The 23,377-nt window shown below is 44.2% G+C and overlaps 1 protein-coding gene across 2 annotated transcripts in view; it reads right to left on the bottom strand.

Moving 5' to 3' along the window:
• Nucleotides 1-122: 122 nt before the first annotated feature.
• slc29a4a (solute carrier family 29 member 4a) overlaps nucleotides 123-23,377 on the bottom strand; it is a 24,405-nt gene continuing 1,150 nt past the window's right edge. The window contains exons 2-10 of one of the 2 annotated variants that reach the window (XM_072443761.1): nucleotides 18,572-18,703; nucleotides 18,384-18,497; nucleotides 17,264-17,392; nucleotides 16,517-16,591; nucleotides 16,169-16,428; nucleotides 8,510-8,636; nucleotides 8,251-8,438; nucleotides 4,458-4,698; nucleotides 123-321 (exon numbers count right to left, since the gene is read on the bottom strand). In XM_072443761.1, coding sequence (XP_072299862.1) covers nucleotides 185-321; nucleotides 4,458-4,698; nucleotides 8,251-8,438; nucleotides 8,510-8,636; nucleotides 16,169-16,428; nucleotides 16,517-16,591; nucleotides 17,264-17,392; nucleotides 18,384-18,497; nucleotides 18,572-18,703 — 1,403 coding nt within the window. In that variant the 3' untranslated portion in view covers nucleotides 123-184. Of the gene's footprint in view, nucleotides 322-4,457; nucleotides 4,699-8,250; nucleotides 8,439-8,509; nucleotides 8,637-16,159; nucleotides 16,429-16,516; nucleotides 16,592-17,263; nucleotides 17,393-18,383; nucleotides 18,498-18,571; nucleotides 18,704-23,377 lie in introns of both variants that reach the window. The other variant, XM_072443760.1, reaches the window with a different exon arrangement.

Raw genomic sequence — 23,377 nt, 5'->3', positions numbered from 1 at the left:
CAGTTATAACAGAAGAAACGCTGTCTGCAAACATCACCGTCTGCAACGAAGAGAGAAGCTGTTTTCTTTTCTTTGAACTCTTCAAAGTGGATTTAAACTCCTCTGCTCTGGTTGAACTTGGACATGGTTATAATAAATGCTTGTAGCGGTCAGAACACACGGCTGCACTGTCCAGGAGGCACTGTCAGTAGCCTGTAGTGTTGAGTGAGTGCAGAGGTGTCAGACGTGTCCCTGATCCATGAGCGGTGAAGCTGTAGGCGGCGTAGGCCACAACCGAGCCCACCATGAGTCCTGTCATGTACGACACGGTCATGGTGTTCCCTGCAGAGGACAAGAGGACACAAGGACACAAGGACACAAGGGGTGTTTGTGAACAAGACTTTCCAAAAGATGTAACTGTTGTTTTTGCACATTCATTCAGTCGATGTGGACGTGGCACATCTGACAGCTGCGGGTGGGACACGTGAAAAAAATCTTGATATGTTTCTGAAATATGTCGATCACGGCACTTCTGCTCAGTGTTAGCACACGTGGAAGAACCAAATACACATGGGATTATTAACACTTAATTATATTGTGTTAAATATCGTATTAGGTTGATGAAAAATAAGATTTCAATTTATCTTAAGGTTTTCAGTTTTCACTTCGTACACTTAAGCAACAACTGCTGACTTTGCTATCACAAGATAACCTTTAGATTATCATGTGCCAAAAGGACAGATAGAATTTAAAAGATGACATCACTGAGCTGGATTCTACCCATGATGCATCAGCTCCAGAACTCACATCAAGCCAAGACTTCCATTAGATCTGCTAAAGACTCTGGCCTGTCGCAATAATGACTTTATTGACTTATTCTTCAATTCATAAAAGTAAAAATCATTTTGAGAGTGAATTATTATGTTATTATGGTATGTGCATTTTTACACTAGTGTTGTACAATTGCACTGCATTGGTGGAATAATGCTGCGTCTGTATTCAGTCATGCTAATCTTCAACTAGTTTTATAATGTGGTGTCAGGAGCAGTGTCAGGAGCAGTGTCAGGAGCAGTGTCAGGAGCAGTGTCAGGAGCAGTGGTCAGGAGCAGTGGTCAGGAGCAGTGGTCAGGAGCAGTGGTCAGGACCAGTGGTCAGGAGCAGTGGTCAGGAGCAGTGTGAGGAGCAGTGGTCAGGAGCAGTGGTCAGGAGCAGTGGTCAGGAGCAGTGTGAGGAGCAGTGGTCAGGAGCAGTGTCAGGAGCAGTGGTCAGGAGCAGTGTCAGGATCAGTGTCAGGAGCAGTGGTCAGGAGCAGTGTCAGGAGCAGTGTCAGGAGCAGTGGTCAGGAGCAGTGTCAGGAGCAGTGTCAGGAGCAGTGGTCAGGAGCAGTGGTCAGGAGCAGTGTCAGGAGCAGTGGTCAGGAGCAGTGGTCAGGACCAGTGGTCAGGAGCAGTGTCAGGAGCAGTGGTCAGGAGCAGTGGTCAGGAGCAGTGTGAGGAGCAGTGTCAGGAGCAGTGGTCAGGAGCAGTGGTCAGGACCAGTGGTCAGGAGCAGTGGTCAGGAGCAGTGGTCAGGAGCAGTGTGAGGAGCAGTGTCAGGAGCAGTGGTCAGGAGCAGTGGTCAGGACCAGTGGTCAGGAGCAGTGGTCAGGAGCAGTGGTCAGGAGCAGTGTGAGGAGCAGTGGTCAGGAGCAGTGTGAGGAGCAGTGGTCAGGAGCAGTGTCAGGAGCAGTGTCAGGAGCAGTGTCAGGAGCAGTGGTCAGGAGCAGTGTCAGGAGCAGTGGTCAGGAGCAGTGGTCAGGAGCAGTGTCAGGAGCAGTGGTCAGGAGCAGTGTCAGGAGCAGTGGTCAGGAGCAGTGTCAGGAGCAGTGTCAGGAGCAGTGGTCAGGAGCAGTGGTCAGGAGCAGTGTCAGGAGCAGTGGTCAGGAGCAGTGGTCAGGAGCAGTGTCAGGAGCAGTGTCAGGAGCAGTGGTCAGGAGCAGTGGTCAGGACCAGTGGTCAGGAGCAGTGGTCAGGAGCAGTGGTCAGGAGCAGTGTCAGGAGCAGTGGTCAGGAGCAGTGGTCAGGAGCAGTGTCAGGAGCAGTGGTCAGGAGCAGTGTCAGGATCAGTGTCAGGAGCAGTGGTCAGGAGCAGTGTCAGGAGCAGTGTCAGGAGCAGTGGTCAGGAGCAGTGTCAGGAGCAGTGTCAGGAGCAGTGGTCAGGAGCAGTGTCAGGAGCAGTGTCAGGAGCAGTGTCAGGAGCAGTGGTCAGGAGCAGTGGTCAGGAGCAGTGTCAGGAGCAGTGTCAGGAGCAGTGGTCAGGAGCAGTGTCAGGAGCAGTGGTCAGGAGCAGTGTCAGGAGCAGTGTCAGGAGCAGTGTCAGGAGCAGTGGTCAGGAGCAGTGTCAGGAGCAGTGTCAGGAGCAGTGGTCAGGACCAGTGGTCAGGAGCAGTGTCAGGAGCAGTGGTCAGGAGCAGTGGTCAGGAGCAGTGTCAGGAGCAGTGTCAGGAGCAGTGGTCAGGAGCAGTGTCAGGAGCAGTGTCAGGAGCAGTGGTCAGGAGCAGTGTCAGGAGCAGTGTCAGGAGCAGTGTCAGGAGCAGTGGTCAGGAGCAGTGTCAGGAGCAGTGGTCAGGAGCAGTGTCAGGAGCAGTGGTCAGGAGCAGTGTCAGGAGCAGTGGTCAGGAGCAGTGGTCAGGAGCAGTGTCAGGAGCAGTGGTCAGGAGCAGTGGTCAGGACCAGTGGTCAGGAGCAGTGTCAGGAGCAGTGTCAGGAGCAGTGGTCAGGAGCAGTGTCAGGAGCAGTGTCAGGAGCAGTGTCAGGAGCAGTGGTCAGGAGCAGTGTCAGGAGCAGTGTCAGGAGCAGTGGTCAGGAGCAGTGTCAGGAGCAGTGGTCAGGAGCAGTGTCAGGAGCAGTGGTCAGGAGCAGTGTCAGGAGCAGTGTCAGGAGCAGTGGTCAGGAGCAGTGTCAGGAGCAGTGGTCAGGAGCAGTGTCAGGAGCAGTGTCAGGAGCAGTGGTCAGGAGCAGTGTCAGGAGCAGTGTCAGGAGCAGTGTCAGGAGCAGTGTCAGGAGCAGTGTCAGGAGCAGTGGTCAGGAGCAGTGTCAGGAGCAGTGTCAGGAGCAGTGTCAGGAGCAGTGGTCAGGAGCAGTGTCAGGAGCAGTGGTCAGGAGCAGTGTCAGGAGCAGTGTCAGGAGCAGTGGTCAGGAGCAGTGTCAGGAGCAGTGTCAGGAGCAGTGGTCAGGAGCAGTGTCAGGAGCAGTGGTCAGGAGCAGTGTCAGGAGCAGTGTCAGGAGCAGTGGTCAGGAGCAGTGTCAGGAGCAGTGTCAGGAGCAGTGTCAGGAGCAGTGGTCAGGAGCAGTGTGAGGAGCAGTGTCAGGAGCAGTGTCAGGAGCAGTGGTCAGGAGCAGTGTCAGGAGCAGTGGTCAGGAGCAGTGTCAGGATCAGTGTCAGGAGCAGTGGTCAGGAGCAGTGTCAGGAGCAGTGTCAGGAGCAGTGTCAGGAGCAGTGGTCAGGAGCAGTGTCAGGAGCAGTGTCAGGAGCAGTGGTCAGGAGCAGTGTCAGGAGCAGTGTCAGGAGCAGTGTCAGGAGCAGTGGTCAGGAGCAGTGGTCAGGAGCAGTGTCAGGAGCAGTGTCAGGAGCAGTGGTCAGGAGCAGTGTCAGGACCAGTGGTCAGGAGCAGTGTCAGGAGCAGTGTCAGGAGCAGTGGTCAGGAGCAGTGTCAGGAGCAGTGTCAGGAGCAGTGGTCAGGAGCAGTGGTCAGGAGCAGTGGTCAGGAGCAGTGTCAGGAGCAGTGGTCAGGAGCAGTGTCAGGAGCAGTGTCAGGAGCAGGGTCAGGAGCAGTGTCAGGAGCAGTGTCAGGAGCAGTGGTCAGGAGCAGTGGTCAGGAGCAGTGGTCAGGAGCAGTGTCAGGAGCAGTGTCAGGAGCAGTGGTCAGGAGCAGTGGTCAGGACCAGTGGTCAGGACCAGTGGTCAGGAGCAGTGTCAGGAGCAGTGGTCAGGACCAGTGGTCAGGAGCAGTGTCAGGAGCAGTGGTCAGGAGCAGTGTCAGGAGCAGTGTCAGGAGCAGTGTCAGGAGCAGTGGGGACCGTCTCCAGGTCTTGGCCTGTGGAATTGTACCTATGGTTTATGTTTTGAGTTAATGACGGAAACCACGGAACGAGGACGCCCACCCGGACCCGGAGGACAGGACCCGGAGGACAGGACCCGGAGGACAGGACCCGGAGGACAGGACCCGGAGGACAGGACCCGGAGGACACCCACCCGGACAAAAGGCCTGGTCTGTGCGGGGGTCAAACCAGTGCTAACCACTCTGCCACCAGTATTATTGCACATGTGTAATGATAATGACATACTGTCTGATAAGTCATGCATTCTCATTTAGGTAAAGCATCGTCATAATTAAATGATGTATTATGTAAAATTACAATAACCTAATTAATTACGATGATTACTAAAATTATATCTCGTTATCATAAACAAAGTATATTTTCTTGTGTGTCTTGTACCAGCCAGCTCTCTTTGTTCCGGAGGCACTTTTCCAGCTGCTTGGATCATTGGCACTGATCCGAAGTATCCGTTAGTGACGCCCATGAGAAGGGAGAACAGGCAGGGCCAGACAGGGTGCGACAGGGTGGGGGCGCTGGCAGGGTACACACACATGACAAACAGAGGGATGAAGACCACTCTGAGGCAGGAGAAGAAGAGGAGACGACCACCTGACCAGTCGTACGGCACCGCAGCCAGGATCTGAGGAAGTGCAAGAAACTTGTGTTAATGAAGCAAATGGAGCTCAACATCTGTGCTAAAGTCACATTAGAATGTAGCATCTGTGCTAAAGTCACATTAGAATGTAGCATCTGTGCTAAAGTCACATTAGAATGTAGCATCTGCTGCTAAAGTCACATTAGAATGTAGCATCTGTGCTAAAGTCACATTAGAATGTAGCATCTGCTGCTAAAGTCACATTAGAATGTAGCATCTGCTGCTAAAGTCACATTAGAATGTAGCATCTGCTGCTAAAGTCACATTAGAATGTAGCATCTGCTGCTAAAGTCACATTAGAATGTAGCATCTGTGCTAAAGTCACATTAGAATGTAGCATCTGCTGCTAAAGTCACATTAGAATGTAGCATCTGCTGCTAAAGTCACATTAGAATGTAGCATCTGCTGCTAAAGTCACATTAGAATGTAGCATCTGTGCTAAAGTCACATTAGAATGTAGCATCTGTGCTAAAGTCACATTAGAATGTAGCATCTGTGCTAAAGTCACATTAGAATGTAGCATCTGCTGCTAAAGTCACATTAGAATGTAGCATCTGTGCTAAAGTCACATTAGAATGTAGCATCTGTGCTAAAGTCACATTAGAATGTAGCATCTGCTGCTAAAGTCACATTAGAATGTAACATCTGCTGCTAAAGTCACATTAGAATGTAGCATCTGCTGCTAAAGTCACATTAGAATGTAGCATCTGTGCTAAAGTCACATTAGAATGTAGCATCTGTGCTAAAGTCACATTAGAATGTAGCATCTGTGCTAAAGTCACATTAGAATGTAGCATCTGTGCTAAAGTCACATTAGAATGTAGCATCTGTGCTAAAGTCACATTAGAATGTAGCATCTGCTGCTAAAGTCACATTAGAATGTAGCATCTGTGCTAAAGTCACATTAGAATGTAGCATCTGTGCTAAAGTCACATTAGAATGTAGCATCTGCTGCTAAAGTCACATTAGAATGTAGCATCTGCTGCTAAAGTCACATTAGAATGTAGCATCTGCTGCTAAAGTCACATTAGAATGTAGCATCTGCTGCTAAAGTCACATTAGAATGTAGCATCTGTGCTAAAGTCACATTAGAATGTAGCATCTGCTGCTAAAGTCACATTAGAATGTAGCATCTGCTGCTAAAGTCACATTAGAATGTAGCATCTGCTGCTAAAGTCACATTAGAATGTAGCATCTGCTGCTAAAGTCACATTAGAATGTAGCATCTGTGCTAAAGTCACATTAGAATGTAGCATCTGCTGCTAAAGTCACATTAGAATGTAGCATCTGTGCTAAAGTCACATTAGAATGTAGCATCTGCTGCTAAAGTCACATTAGAATGTAGCATCTGTGCTAAAGTCACATTAGAATGTAGCATCTGTGCTAAAGTCACATTAGAATGTAGCATCTGCTGCTAAAGTCACATTAGAATGTAGCATCTGTGCTAAAGTCACATTAGAATGTAGCATCTGTGCTAAAGTCACATTAGAATGTAGCATCTGTGCTAAAGTCACATTAGAATGTAGCATCTGCTGCTAAAGTCACATTAGAATGTAGCATCTGTGCTAAAGTCACATTAGAATGTAGCATCTGTGCTAAAGTCACATTAGAATGTAGCATCTGCTGCTAAAGTCACATTAGAATGTAGCATCTGCTGCTAAAGTCACATTAGAATGTAGCATCTGCTGCTAAAGTCACATTAGAATGTAGCATCTGTGCTAAAGTCACATTAGAATGTAGCATCTGTGCTAAAGTCACATTAGAATGTAGCATCTGTGCTAAAGTCACATTAGAATGTAGCATCTGCTGCTAAAGTCACATTAGAATGTAGCATCTGTGCTAAAGTCACATTAGAATGTAGCATCTGTGCTAAAGTCACATTAGAATGTAGCATCTGCTGCTAAAGTCACATTAGAATGTAGCATCTGCTGCTAAAGTCACATTAGAATGTAGCATCTGCTGCTAAAGTCACATTAGAATGTAGCATCTGTGCTAAAGTCACATTAGAATGTAGCATCTGCTGCTAAAGTCACATTAGAATGTAGCATCTGCTGCTAAAGTCACATTAGAATGTAGCATCTGTGCTAAAGTCACATTAGAATGTAGCATCTGCTGCTAAAGTCACATTAGAATGTAGCATCTGCTGCTAAAGTCACATTAGAATGTAGCATCTGTGCTAAAGTCACATTAGAATGTAGCATCTGTGCTAAAGTCACATTAGAATGTAGCATCTGTGCTAAAGTCACATTAGAATGTAGCATCTGCTGCTAAAGTCACATTAGAATGTAGCATCTGCTGCTAAAGTCACATTAGAATGTAGCATCTGCTGCTAAAGTCACATTAGAATGTAGCATCTGCTGCTAAAGTCACATTAGAATGTAGCATCTGCTGCTAAAGTCACATTAGAATGTAGCATCTGCTGCTAAAGTCACATTAGAATGTAGCATCTGCTGCTAAAGTCACATTAGAATGTAGCATCTGCTGCTAAAGTCACATTAGAATGTAGCATCTGCTGCTAAAGTCACATTAGAATGTAGCATCTGCTGCTAAAGTCACATTAGAATGTAGCATCTGTGCTAAAGTCACATTAGAATGTAGCATCTGCTGCTAAAGTCACATTAGAATGTAGCATCTGTGCTAAAGTCACATTAGAATGTAGCATCTGCTGCTAAAGCTACTGTTACTCCTGACAGTGGACATAGATGTAAAAACTGTAAGTAACTGTATGTGATGTATCAAAGCAAAGTTCTGAACCAAAGCTTAACACTTAACAATAAAATAATATGCTAATCTTTAAATGAAATGAAAACACTGTTACAATGCCTCACATAAAAACTACTTCACTATAAATGTTAAGCATTGACTCTCCTTCACTAGCCCCGCCCCCTCCTCTTATCTCATTCCCTTTTCAACAAAATGCTAAATTAGGCATGAAATAAGTAAAAGCTTATTCCAGAAACTCACATCCAGACATTATATTTCACCTCAACATCCACTTGACCTGGAGGATGGCAGATAATGTTTCATTCCTGATTATTTAAATGAAGTGACCAAAAAAACCATTAAGCTCAAGGTCAAGGCGGCTCTGCTCCTCGTCCCAGTGGAATAAAGAACGTTCCAGAATGAGCAGAAGAAATAGATGTAAACGTAATAGAAACGTGAAGGAGAGCAGTATGGACCCGTTCTAAATATGGATTGACAATAAAACGGTGATAATATTGATATGTGAGGATTTTTGTCGTATAATTCTACCACTGCCCTTAATATCCACTTTATTTCTAAGATTCCCAGCCTCAGTGCAGTAGAAGTGTCTTTTTAAAAACACAATGGACATAGTAGAGCAATTAAGCTAAAGAGGCTGTAATGAAGTAAACTAAATACATTAGATCCCAAATCGATACATATTATGATTATTTTAAGCATGTGGGAACTACAAACGTCACCACAATTTTACAACAGCTCGTGGTGTCGTCACATTCTGGACATCGACACAACAGCAGGATAAACTGAGATAAATCCTTCATAATGAGCCTTTACCTTCCCCACAAAGTCAGACATGTTGAACGTTGCCATGATGAGGATAGGAAGCCATTCTCCCAACATTTGGTTGCGTATTTCCGACTCCAGGCCCGGGAAGAGGCAGAGTGTGATGCTGTAGGTCACTGCGATGGACAGCATGTAGGCCCAGATCACACGGGACACGACATAACGGTGAAAGATCATGTCTGTGTGCAGATTACAAGACGTGAGGAAGAATGAGAAACACTGACATGAGCGGCTTGTGAAGATGAAGTACCACGAAGGCTGGGCCAGCTCTTCCTGATCTTGGCTTTTGGGGCGTCAAATCGTACGTAAGTTCCTCCTCCAAAGTCATCTACAGCGTCTTCTGTCTGTCTGTCCGAGGGCATTGTCCCACCGTTCCCCTGTGGACACACAAGGACAGTCTTTACTTTCAACTACTCACATGAAAATACTTCAGAAACATTGAACATTCTTGTCCGGAGCTACAAGTGAGGACGCTTATCTCTTTAAACTCTGGATTCTTTATTGTAAAAAGACCATAATAAAGGGCAACTTCAAATGTGACTCTTTTAGGACACGAAAGAAAGTGGAAATGAGACGAGAGAAGATTAAATGTATTAAACCTTGGACAAAATGTTCTGCATTCCAGATCATTTTCAGGTGAAGCATTAGGATTCTATTCTATTGCAAGATTAAAATGATACTTATATCAAGTCTAGTCTGTTATCAGGGTTTTTATGCTCAAATTAGTCTTTTATTCTTTTTAGTCTTTTAATTAAGTAATCCAGGTTGTTGGCACATGATTTCCATTTTACTTACGATATATAACTTCTTAATTTTGCTTAAGTCTTTACAATTAAGACATTAGCAATTAATGGCAAATGCTATTCAAATCCAGCACAGTGACTATCGCAGCATTATTTAAATCAAAGATACAAGCAACAACTCGAAATCCCATATTTAACTATAAAATATATACGATAGAACTCTCCTTCTCTCTCTTTCTCTCATTTGTCTCTTTCTTAACTGTTTAGTGTAAAACACTGACTATGAAGACGCACAACTACAGTAGGAGGCGGTAACTGCCCCTTTTCAACAACAACAACAACAACAACAACAACAACAGCAACAACAACAACAACATATAATATGGAATAGAAAGAGCACGTAAACTTTTAATTTGAGCTTCTTTCTATTTACAGTCGGCTCCGCCTCCAAACACACACACACACACACACACACACACAGATCCATTTGTTGATTAGAGAGGACTCGGGGCCAGGAGCCACCACTCTACTTGATTATCCCATAACGTAGAGCGCAGCCTCGTCTCCCCCGGCAACAAGAACAAAGAGCTGCCTGAACCTGCCCCCAGATGCACACACACACACACACACACACACACACGCACACACACACACACACACACGCACACACACACACACACACACACGCACACACACACACACACACACACACACACAGACACACACACACACACACACAGACACACACACACACAGACACACACACACACACACACACACAGACACACACACACACAGACACACACACACACAGACACACACACACAGACACGCACACACAGACACACACACACACACAGACACAGACACAGACACGCACACACACACACACACACACACACACACACAGACACAGACACAGACACGCACACACACACACTCACACACAGTCTGGTGCGTGAGCGTGAACAAACACAGAGCGATGAAAAGAGCAGAGACTGAGGCGTGTGTTCGAATGTGTTCGAATGTGTTCGAATGTGTTCGAATGTGTTCGAATGTGTTCGAATGTGTTCGAATGTGTTCGAATGTGTTTGAATGTGTTCGAATGTGTTCGAATGTGTTTGAATGTGTTCGAATGTGTTCGAATGTGTTTGAATGTGTTTGAATGTGTTCGAATGTGTTCGAATGTGTTCGAATGTGTTCGAATGTGTTCGAATGTGTTCGAATGTGTTCGAATGTGTTTGAATGTGTTCGAATGTGTTTGAATGTGTTCGAATGTGTTTGAATGTGTTTGAAGCCCCAGAGCGATGCTCGCGTTGTGAGGGGAACATGAGTGTAACAGTGTGACTTTTATTGCACACTGACCCATCAACAACCCTCATGTTTGTGGACCTCTGCTCTTTGACCTTCTCTCTGCTTTGTCTCTGCTTGATGTCTCCTCCCACTCCTCCTGCTTTTGTCTGTTTGTCTGCTCTAGACCCCCGTGAAGAGGAAATACAGAGGTGGATGAGAAGATGAGCAGTAACAGTACAAGGAGCAGCAGTGAAACGTGGCAGTGGCAGAAGTCGTGGTAGTAAAAGCGTAGTAATCGTAGAAAACAGAAGTAACTGAAGTACTATAGCAAATGAGTTCTTGCAATAGGTAAGATACAAATATAAGAGGCAGTTAAATGATGTAAACACGGTGCATGTTTCAGCTGTTTTCCACATTGGAGTAAACTGTACTTGACAGATTTGGATTCTTCTTGCACCTGTTCTCCCCCTGCTCCTCGTCCTCCTCTGCTCAGAGCTCTGACTTTCATCTGTGCAGCTCACGGGAGGCCTCCCACTCGTCTGTCTTCTACCTGTCTAACCCTCCGATGCTCCTCCCACACACCACACACAAACAAAATACTCCCAGAAACCCCTTTGACTCACAGCTCATAGATTCAATGCATTTCAAAGACTGTAACAATGTGTACTCGTGTATCAATGTGTACTCGTGTAACAATGTGTACTCATGTAACAATGTGTACTCATGTAACAATGTGTACTCGTGTATCAATGTGTACTCATGTAACAATGTGTACTCGTGTATCAATGTGTACTCGTTTAACAATGTGTACTCGTGTAACAATGTGTACTCATGTAACAATGTGTACTCATGTAACAATGTGTACTCATGTAACAATGTGTACTCATGTAACAATGTGTACTCATGTAACAATGTGTACTCATGTAACAATGTGTACTCGTTTAACAATGTGTACTCGTGTAACAATGTGTACTCGTGTATCAATGTGTACTCGTGTATCAATGTGTACTCATGTAACAATGTGTACTCATGTAACAATGTGTACTCGTGTAACAATGTGTACTCATGTATCAATGTGTACTCATGTATCAATGTGTACTCGTGTATCAATGTGTACTCATGTAACAATGTGTACTTGTGTATCAATGTGTACTCATGTATCAATGTGTACTCATGTATCAATGTGTACTCATGTATCAATGTGTACTCGTGTATCAATGTGTACTCGTGTATCAATGTGTACTCGTGTATCAATGTGTACTCATGTATCAATGTGTACTCGTGTATCAATGTGTACTCGTGTATCAATGTGTACTCATGTATCAATGTGTACTCGTGTATCAATGTGTACTCATGTATCAATGTGTACTCGTGTATCAATGTGTACTCGTGTATCAATGTGTACTCGTGTATCAATGTGTACTCGTGTAACAATGTGTACTCGTGTATCAATGTGTACTCATGTAACAATGTGTACTCATGTATCAATGTGTACTCATGTAACAATGTGTACTCGTGTAACAATGTGTACTCGTTTAACAATGTGTACTCATGTATCAATGTGTACTCGTGTATCAATGTGTACTCGTGTAACAATGTGTACTCGTGTATCAATGTGTACTCATGTAACAATGTGTACTCATGTATCAATGTGTACTCATGTAACAATGTGTACTCGTGTAACAATGTGTACTCGTGTATCAATGTGTACTCATGTAACAATGTGTACTCGTGTATCAATGTGTACTCGTGTATCAATGTGTACTCGTGTATCAATGTGTACTCATGTAACAATGTGTACTCGTGTATCAATGTGTACTCAAGTAACAATGTGTACTCGTGTAACAATGTGTACTCATGTATCAATGTGTACTCATGTATCAATGTGTACTCGTGTATCAATCTGTACTCATGTATCAATGTGTACTCATGTAACAATGTGTACTCGTGTATCAATGTGTACTCGTGTAACAATGTGTACTTGTGTAACAATGTGTACTCATGTATCAATGTGTACTCATGTAACAATGTGTACTCATGTAACAATGTGTACTCATGTAACAATGTGTACTCGTGTAACAATGTGTACTCATGTATCAATGTGTACTCATGTATCAATGTGTACTCGTGTATCAATGTGTACTCATGTAACAATGTGTACTCATGTAACAATGTGTACTCGTGTATCAATGTGTACTCGTGTAACAATGTGTACTCATGTATCAATGTGTACTCATGTAACAATGTGTACTCGTGTATCAATGTGTACTCGTGTAACAATGTGTACTCATGTATCAATGTGTACTCGTGTATCAATGTGTACTCATGTAACAATGTGTACTCGTGTATCAATGTGTACTCGTGTATCAATGTGTACTCGTGTATCAATGTGTACTCGTGTATCAATGTGTACTCGTGTAACAATGTGTACTCGTGTATCAATGTGTACTCATGTAACAATGTGTACTCATGTATCAATGTGTACTCATGTAACAATGTGTACTCGTGTAACAATGTGTACTCGTTTAACAATGTGTACTCATGTATCAATGTGTACTCGTGTATCAATGTGTACTCGTGTAACAATGTGTACTCGTGTATCAATGTGTACTCATGTATCAATGTGTACTCGTGTATCAATGTGTACTCATGTAACAATGTGTACTCATGTATCAATGTGTACTCGTGTATCAATGTGTACTCATGTAACAATGTGTACTCGTGTATCAATGTGTACTCGTGTATCAATGTGTACTCGTGTAACAATGTGTACTCGTGTATCAATGTGTACTCATGTAACAATGTGTACTCGTGTATCAATGTGTACTCATGTAACAATGTGTACTCGTGTAACAATGTGTACTCGTTTAACAATGTGTACTCATGTATCAATGTGTACTCATGTAACAATGTGTACTCGTGTATCAATGTGTACTCGTGTATCAATGTGTACTCATGTATCAATGTGTACTCATGTAACAATGTGTACTCGTGTATCAATGTGTACTCATGTAACAATGTGTACTCGTGTATCAATGTGTACTCGTGTAACAATGTGTACTCATGTAACAATGTGTACTCATGTAACAATGTGTACTCGTGTATCAATGTGTACTCGTGTATCAATGTGTACTCGTGTATCAATGTGTACTCATGTATCAATGTGTACTCGTGTATCAATGTGTACTCATGTATCAATGTGTACTCATGTAACAATGTGTACTCATGTATCAATGTGTACTCGTGTATCAATGTGTACTCATGTATCAATGTGTACTCGTGTATCAATGTGTACTCGTGTATCAATGTGTACTCATGTATCAATGTGTACTCGTGTATCAATGTGTACTCATGTAACAATGTGTACTCGTGTAACAATGTGTACTCATGTATCAATGTGTACTCGTGTATCAATGTGTACTCGTGTATCAATGTGTACTCGTGTAACAATGTGTACTCGTGTATCAATGTGTACTCATGTAACAATGTGTACTCATGTATCAATGTGTACTCATGTAACAATGTGTACTCGTGTAACAATGTGTACTCATGTATCAATGTGTACTCGTGTATCAATGTGTACTCATGTATCAATGTGTACTCGTGTATCAATGTGTACTCATGTAACAATGTGTACTCGTGTAACAATGTGTACTCATGTATCAATGTGTACTCGTGTATCAATGTGTACTCGTGTATCAATGTGTACTCGTGTAACAATGTGTACTCGTTTAACAATGTGTACTCATGTATCAATGTGTACTCGTGTATCAATGTGTACTCGTGTATCAATGTGTACTCATGTATCAATGTGTACTCGTGTATCAATGTGTACTAGTGTAACAATGTGTACTCGTGTAACAATGTGTACTCGTGTATCAATGTGTACTCATGTATCAATGTGTACTCGTGTAACAATGTGTACTCATGTATCAATGTGTACTCGTGTATCAATGTGTACTCATGTATCAATGTGTACTCGTGTATCAATGTGTACTCGTGTATCAATGTGTACTCGTGTATCAATGTGTACTCATGTATCAATGTGTACTCATGTATCAATGTGTACTCGTGTATCAATGTGTACTCGTGTATCAATGTGTACTCATGTATCAATGTGTACTCGTTTAACAATGTGTACTCATGTATCAATGTGTACTCATGTATCAATGTGTACTCGTGTATCAATGTGTACTCATGTATCAATGTGTACTCGTGTATCAATGTGTACTCATGTATCAATGTGTACTCGTGTATCAATGTGTACTCATGTATCAATGTGTACTCATGTATCAATGTGTACTCGTGTATCAATGTGTACTCGTGTATCAATGTGTACTCATGTATCAATGTGTACTCATGTATCAATGTGTACTCGTGTATCAATGTGTACTCGTGTATCAATGTGTACTCATGTATCAATGTGTACTCGTTTAACAATGTGTACTCATGTATCAATGTGTACTCATGTATCAATGTGTACTCGTGTATCAATGTGTACTCATGTAACAATGTGTACTCATGTAACAATGTGTACTCGTGTAACAATGTGTACTCGTGTAACAATGTGTACTCATGTATCAATGTGTACTCGTGTATCAATGTGTACTCATGTATCAATGTGTACTCGTGTAACAATGTGTACTCATGTATCAATGTGTACTCATGTAACAATGTGTACTCATGTAACAATGTGTACTCGTGTATCAATGTGTACTCATGTAACAATGTGTACTCGTGTATCAATGTGTACTCATGTATCAATGTGTACTCGTGTATCAATGTGTACTCATGTATCAATGTGTACTCGTGTATCAATGTGTACTCGTGTAACAATGTGTACTCATGTATCAATGTGTACTCGTGTATCAATGTGTACTCATGTATCAATGTGTACTCGTGTATCAATGTGTACTCATGTAACAATGTGTACTCATGTATCAATGTGTACTCGTGTAACAATGTGTACTCGTGTATCAATGTGTACTCGTGTAACAATGTGTACTCGTGTATCAATGTGTACTCATGTATCAATGTGTACTCATGTATCAATGTGTACTCGTGTATCAATGTGTACTCATGTATCAATGTGTACTCATGTAACAATGTGTACTCGTGTATCAATGTGTACTCATGTATCATGTATGTGGAAATTGATGTTACCATCTATGGTCAAAGCCTGATTGTCACACAATCTGGATTAACGTAAAGTTACAGCGATCGACTCCAAAAACTCTCAAAGTTACACTTTTGAATGTATAACTGAAAGAAACAAAAGAGTTTGCTTTTTTAATAAACGTCGCAGATATTCTGAAAACTTCGCTTTTGCACGTTAAATTTCACATTTATCATTATTGCAGAAAGAATTTGCTTTAACAGCAATAACTTCGTATTTCGTGTGTAATTAATCCACACTATGGATCAGAGCATTCTGTGCATTTTTTCAAGATGAATTCGATCACATTCGGTTTCAGGCGTTTGGGGAGAGTCCAGACTTGACCCATGACCCCCAAGAGCCTTGTTTCTGCATTGCAGGTTGTATTCATTTACACCAGCATAGCCAACATTCATGTTTCTAATGAAAGATTAAATAATGCCATAATGCCACAAATCATTTTGAGAACATTTAAAACACATGTTTCCCTTAAAAGCTAGCTTATATGTGAATTCATTCATTTGAATGTTTGGAGTAATATGTCATGTACAGCACAGTTATAATGCCAGCATTTTATTATTATATATTATTGTTAGCATTTTATTATAGGCTGTATTTCCTTTCCTTTTTAGAGAAACAAGGTGCACTTTATTGGACAGCGTTAGCTGAGAAATGTGCCATCATGCCAAAAAGAAATGTAAAGACTTACAAATCTGACTTCCTCTGCTGTGACATCATGGTGTACCCTGTATCCTGTCCCATTATCACGAGGGTCATGACCTTTGGCTGGACCTTTACCCTGGGCATGGCTGGTGTAGTAGCGCACAAACCGAGAGCGGCGCACGAGCAGGTGAAGCAGGAAGCAGAGCATCTCCATACTGATGGACACCAGGAAGAAGATGAGCGTGTTCCTCCGCTCGTCTGGGATGAGCAGCTTGGTGAAAATGCGAGACAGAGAGATGATGACCCCAGCGGTGCCTTCAGAGGACAAACATTCAAATGATGATGATGCAGCAGTGCAACATAGCAGTGCAAAAACAGGGAATAGAAAGGTGTGTGTGCTTACTCTCTCCTGTCATCACCCCCTGTGTGTACCTCTTGGGAAGCATCCCCATGTAACCATAGAAACTGGACTGCTGCACTGAAGAGACAAGAGGAAGAGCTTGTGTGAACAGACAATGGCTGGACACAGTCAACACGGCGCAGACTCAATTTATTTAGACGCACGAGTTGGAAAGCTCCAGAGAACGATCCACGAGCTCAGGTCACTGAAGGTGCCGCGGCCCGAGTCTATGAACAACATCAGCAGCAGACGTCCCTGAACGCTCCACGGAATCTACGCCACAGCTTGTTCATTGTTGCAACAGCCTCGCTATTGATTGTAACACCATCACTGAACATTATGTATTCAGTAAAGGAGCTAGACAAGTTTATTTGCACCGAGGTTATTTTATGGTGTGCAATTAATAAATGATGAAGCAAAACTAATAAGGCTTACATTTTATATTGCTTTTTAATGAAGTAAGTGTGAATGGTTTAGAAGACTATTTTAACAAAATACAACATTATCACCATCTATCTTTATGTAGGACTCATGGTCAAACTCTATTCTGCTCAGTTAGACCAGGTTCAGTGCTTTTATGTCTTTGAAATGTCCAATAAATGTTTTATTTAATACAAAATAAAAGCTCTTTGTCCTGCGTGCTGTACTTTTAACTGGCACACTCAATCAATCATCAATCAATCAATCAGACTATATGTGTTCCGTGCTTTACAACAGTGTGTGAGTGTGTGAACACATATCCTGAGCTACCTGTGCAGCCGAAGGCCACCACTCCCACGGACACCAGGTTTATGATGTACGCTTGTCTCGTGGTAAACTTTTCCAGCCACACGTCAAAAACACTGACAAAGATGAGCGGTCCCAATGCAAAGATGTACCCTAAAGAGGGAAAAGACATGAAATACAAATCATTTAAGCGATGACTCGACCGTGTGAATGCAAATCTGACATGGCTGAGACGTGAGAAATATTGCTTTTTAGTAGCGCCCACAACCGTCCTCCTCCCCAGAGACGCTTTGGTGCAGACAAGACACTTGAAAAAGGATGGAACTGCAGCTATTTTAATACTAGTGCAAAGAAACACTGATGGTACAAGTGTAGATATCAAATATTTCCTGAGGGAACATGCATATTTTATTCTAATGTCTCGAAAATACATTTTTGACTTTACCAGTGGGATGCGCAGTGCTGCATCTGAAATGAGCAAATTAACAATTATACAATAAGATGAAATTGTGTAAACTAGAAAAACTCTATTAAGGCAAAATACTCGTTTTCTTCACTAGCTTCAATGCCTTTTTTTTATTAATAAACTCCTCCGTTTCAGATGTTTGGGTCATTTAGGCAACGATAACAGAAAAAAATAGTTCCGTAAAAAAGATTTCCAGCGTAAAATATTAACATATCATTTTGGAATATATTTGATTAGCCAAACTAAAGTATTAACCTTATCTTTGTTGCAGCACATTGTTTTTTAATCAAAACATACCACGACTCCTCATTTACTAAAGAATTACAAATATATAGATACAGTAATGTGGTAAATAGCGCCAGCAGCCAATAACTGCTTCATTAATAACCCATAATGACAAATTATGAAATGAAATCCTTGAATCCAACATTTTTGTCATGTCCTGTCCTGGTGAAACCCAAAGGCACATTAATGTCCCCTGCTTTAAACTCAAGGGCCTCTACTGTTCAGTTCTAGTGGTTTAAACTCAAGGGCCTCTACTGTTCAGTTCTAGTGCTTTAAACTCAAGGGCCTCTACTGTTCAGTTCTAGTGCTTTAAACTCAAGGGCCTCTACTGTTCAGTTCTAGTGCTTTAAACTCAAGGGCCTCTACTGTTCAGTTCTAGTGCTTTAAACTCACCCACAGTGATTCTGGTGTGCAAACTGAGCCTCTCCACCAGGACGTTGTTGAGGATCACCGCCATCAGCGCCACCAGAATGTACGTCAGACTCATGTCAAATACGATGGACGTCCCTGTGGAACCAGAACCTTTCCAATCAGAACCACAAACACCGACTGTGGGGATCGTGTGTGCTTATTATTCATACCCTTGAACTTGTGGTGCAGGTAATCCACGTCCGTGATGAAGCTGTTGTACGGCAAGAGGAAGCCCACTCCGGCCAAAAGCATCGCAAAGTAAATGCCATGGTAACGGTCATCGGGGATGGGCTCCTCCAAGTCTGGGCAAGTGAGTGGAAACAGCCAAAGGTCAGAGTGTAACAGAACACATGAGAGGAACCACGGAGAACACACGAGAGGAACCACGGAGAACACACGAGAGGAACCACGGAGAACACACGAGAGGAACCACGGAGAACACACGAGAGGAACCACGGAGAACACACGAGAGGAACCACGGAGAACACACGAGAGGAACCACGGAGAACACACGAGAGGAACCACGAAGAACACTCAAGAGGAACCACGAAGAACACACGAAAGGAACCACGGAGAACACACGAGAGGAACCACGGAGAACACACGAGAGGAACCACGGAGAACACACGAGAGGAACCACGGAGAACACACGAGAGGAACCACGGAGAACACACGAGAGGAACCACGGAGAACACACGAGAGGAACCACGGAGAACACACGAGAGGAACCACGAAGAACACACGAGAGGAACCACGGAGAACACACGAGAGGAACCGCGAAGAACACTCAAGAGGAACCACGGAGAACACACGAGAGGAACCACGGAGAACACACGAGAGGAACCACGGAGAACACACGAGAGGAACCACGGAGAACACACGAGAGGAACCACGGAGAACACACGAGAGGAACCACGGAGAACACACGAGAGGAACCACGGAGAACACACGAGAGGAACCACGGAGAACACACGAGAGGAACCACGGAGAACACACGAGAGGAACCACGAAGAACACTCAAGAGGAACCACAAAGAACACACGAAAGGAACCACGGAGAACACACGAGAGGAACCACGGAGAACACACGAGAGGAACCACGGAGAACACACGAGAGGAACCACGGAGAACACACGAGAGGAACCACGGAGAACACACGAGAGGAACCACGGAGAACACACGAGAGGAACCACGGAGAACACACGAGAGGAACCACGGAGAACACACGAGAGGAACCACGGAGAACACACGAGAGGAACCACGAAGAACACTCAAGAGGAACCACGAAGAACACACGAAAGGAACCACGGAGAACACACGAGAGGAACCACGGAGAACACACGAGAGGAACCACGGAGAACACACGAGAGGAACCACGGAGAACACACGAGAGGAACCACGGAGAACACACGAGAGGAACCACGGAGAACACACGAGAGGAACCACGGAGAACACACGAGAGGAACCACGGAGAACACACGAGAGGAACCACGGAGAACACACGAGAGGAACCACGGAGAACACACGAGAGGAACCACGGAGAACACACGAGAGGAACCACGGAGAACACACGAGAGGAACCACGAAGAACACTCAAGAGGAACCACGAAGAACACACGAAAGGAACCACGGAGAACACACGAGAGGAACCACGGAGAACACACGAGAGGAACCACGGAGAACACACGAGAGGAACCACGGAGAACACACGAGAGGAACCACGGAGAACACACGAGAGGAACCACGGAGAACACACGAGAGGAACCACGGAGAACACACGAGAGGAACCACGGAGAACACACGAGAGGAACCGCGAAGAACACTCAAGAGGAACCACGAAGAACACACGAGAGGAACCACGGAGAACACACGAGAGGAACCACGGAGAACACACGAGAGGAACCACGAAGAACACACGAGAGGAACCGCGAAGAACACGCGAGAGGAACCACGGAGAACACACGAGAGGAACCACGGAGAACACACGAGAGGAACCACGAAGAACACACGAGAGGAACCGCGAAGAACACGCGAGAGGAACCACGGAGAACACACGAGAGGAACCACGGAGAACACACGAGAGGAACCACGGAGAACACACGAGAGGAACCACGAAGAACACACGAGAGGAACCGCGAAGAACACGCGAGAGGAACCACGGAGAACACACGAGAGGAACCACGGAGAACACACGAGAGGAACCACGGAGAACACACGAGAGGAACCACGGAGAACACACGAGAGGAACCACGGAGAACACACGAGAGGAACCGCGGAGAACACACGAGAGGAACCGCGAAGAACACTCAAGAGGAACCACGAAGAACACACGAAAGGAACCACGGAGAACACACGAGAGGAACCACGGAGAACACACGAGAGGAACCACGGAGAACACACGAGAGGAACCACGGAGAACACACGAGAGGAACCACGGAGAACACACGAGAGGAACCGCGAAGAACACTCAAGAGGAACCACGAAGAACACACGAGAGGAACCACGGAGAACACACGAGAGGAACCACGAAGAACACACGAGAGGAACCACGGAGAACACACGAGAGGAACCACGAAGAACACACGAGAGGAACCACGGAGAACACACGAGAGGAACCACGGAGAACACACGAGAGGAACCACGGAGAACACACGAGAGGAACCACGGAGAACACACGAGAGGAACCACGGAGAACACACGAGAGGAACCACGGAGAACACACGAGAGGAACCACGGAGAACACACGAGAGGAACCGCGGAGAACACACGAGAGGAACCGCGAAGAACACTCAAGAGGAACCACGAAGAACACACGAAAGGAACCACGGAGAACACACGAGAGGAACCACGGAGAACACACGAGAGGAACCACGGAGAACACACGAGAGGAACCACGGAGAACACACGAGAGGAACCACGGAGAACACACGAGAGGAACCGCGAAGAACACTCAAGAGGAACCACGAAGAACACACGAGAGGAACCACGGAGAACACACGAGAGGAACCACGAAGAACACACGAGAGGAACCACGGAGAACACACGAGAGGAACCACGAAGAACACACGAGAGGAACCACGAAGAACACACGAGAGGAACCACGGAGAACACACGAGAGGAACCACGGAGAACACACGAGAGGAACCACGAAGAACACACGAGAGGAACCACGGAGAACACACGAGAGGAACCACGGAGAACACACGAGAGGAACCACGAAGAACACACGAGAGGAACCACGGAGAACACACGAGAGGAACCACGAAGAACACACGAGAGGAACCACGGAGAACACACGAGAGGAACCACGGAGAACACACGAGAGGAACCACGGAGAACACACGAGAGGAACCGCGAAGAACACACGAGAGGAACCACGGAGAACACACGAGAGGAACCACGGAGAACACACGAGAGGAACCACGGAGAACACACGAGAGGAACCACGAAGAACACACGAGAGGAACCACGGAGAACACACGAGAGGAACCACGGAGAACACACGAGAGGAACCACGGAGAACACACGAGAGGAACCACGAAGAACACACGAGAGGAACCACGGAGAACACACGAGAGGAACCGCGGAGAACACACGAGAGGAACCACGGAGAACACACGAGAGGAACCACGGAGAACACGCGAGAGGAACCGCGAAGAACACACGAGAGGAACCACGGAGAACACACGAGAGGAACCGCGAAGAACACACGAGAGGAACCACGAAGAACACACGAGAGGAACCAGGATGAACACTCAAGAGGAACCAGGATGAACGGAGCGGCTGCTGCACGTCGTGAAGCACCAGAGGATCATCTCCTTTGTGTTTTTTCAGTGAAACATCGGTCACACAAATGAGTCGTGAGCGCTGGACTTTAGTCCATCTAAAAACATGGGACTTGTGGGTTTTGCTGCTGATTCGGTTGTGAAAATGTCACGTGCCGGCTCTTTTTTCATAATCCTAAACATATGAGCCAGTTTTAAATGGTTTTAAATGTCTCATCTGTCACAATGTTTCACTTCTGGTGGAAAACAGGTAAAGGGTTATTTCATAGCAGGTGCAAGAAGATTGATCACTTCTTTAAATATTAGTTTCAAAAACTGCACATAAACCGGTTTTGATTAAGACTCAAATATTCTTAAGTATTATTTGGGCTAAATACTTATCAGCTCATGAGGGGGAAACATTAACATACCTTCAACAACCAGGGGCAGTATTGAAAATATAATATATGCCCACAATCTCCCATTAACAATATTCAGACATTTATGTCAATTAGGCTTGTAACGATAAATTGACTAATCATGTGTCCTTGACTGCAAAAAATAATCAACCATAATAATTAACTGGACGATACAGACTTTATAACACATGTCAAAAAAGCATAATGATTGCTGATTTTCCTCAATAATATGCTTCATTCATAAATATTATCTTCCTTCAGTCACCATATTTCAATCTTTATTTGGCTGATAATGTATTCAAAACGTTTAAATATACAATAGAAATAATAGTCTGACTACTAAAATAATTGCACATGTCTTTAAATGTATAAGTTGTGTTTTAAGTTTAACAGTGACTGTAAAAGTGCAGTAATATAACTATATGCCCTTATTAGGACGTTTGTAACATACTTTTTTGCCATTTTAATGTTTAATTTGCTTTTTTTTAAGAATAAATGGTAAATTGTCACATTTATATAGTGCTCAAAGCACCACTCACACGACACACACTTACACCAGACACTAAGACACTCCAATCACGCTCAAGGTTCAACTCAGAGGACAATCCCTCTAAAAACTGGGCTTCTGCCACCCGCAATTAAATATAACGTATTATACTATTATACTATACTAATAAGAGACTATACACAAATCTTCAAAAGAAAATTCCCTAAATTATCTTTTTTTCTAATCTCAGAATCAGAATCAGAAAAAGGTCAATGAACAGAATTCACAAACATAGGAACTTGCTTTT

This window comes from Eucyclogobius newberryi, unplaced genomic scaffold, assembly GCF_026437365.1.
Source record: "Eucyclogobius newberryi isolate DKJ021-1_F unplaced genomic scaffold, fEucNew1.0.hap1 SCAF_13, whole genome shotgun sequence".
Classification (NCBI taxonomy): Eukaryota; Metazoa; Chordata; class Actinopteri; order Gobiiformes; family Gobiidae; genus Eucyclogobius; species Eucyclogobius newberryi.
Note: the sequence above shows the minus strand (reverse complement) of the source record. Positions and strands in the feature narration are given on the sequence as shown.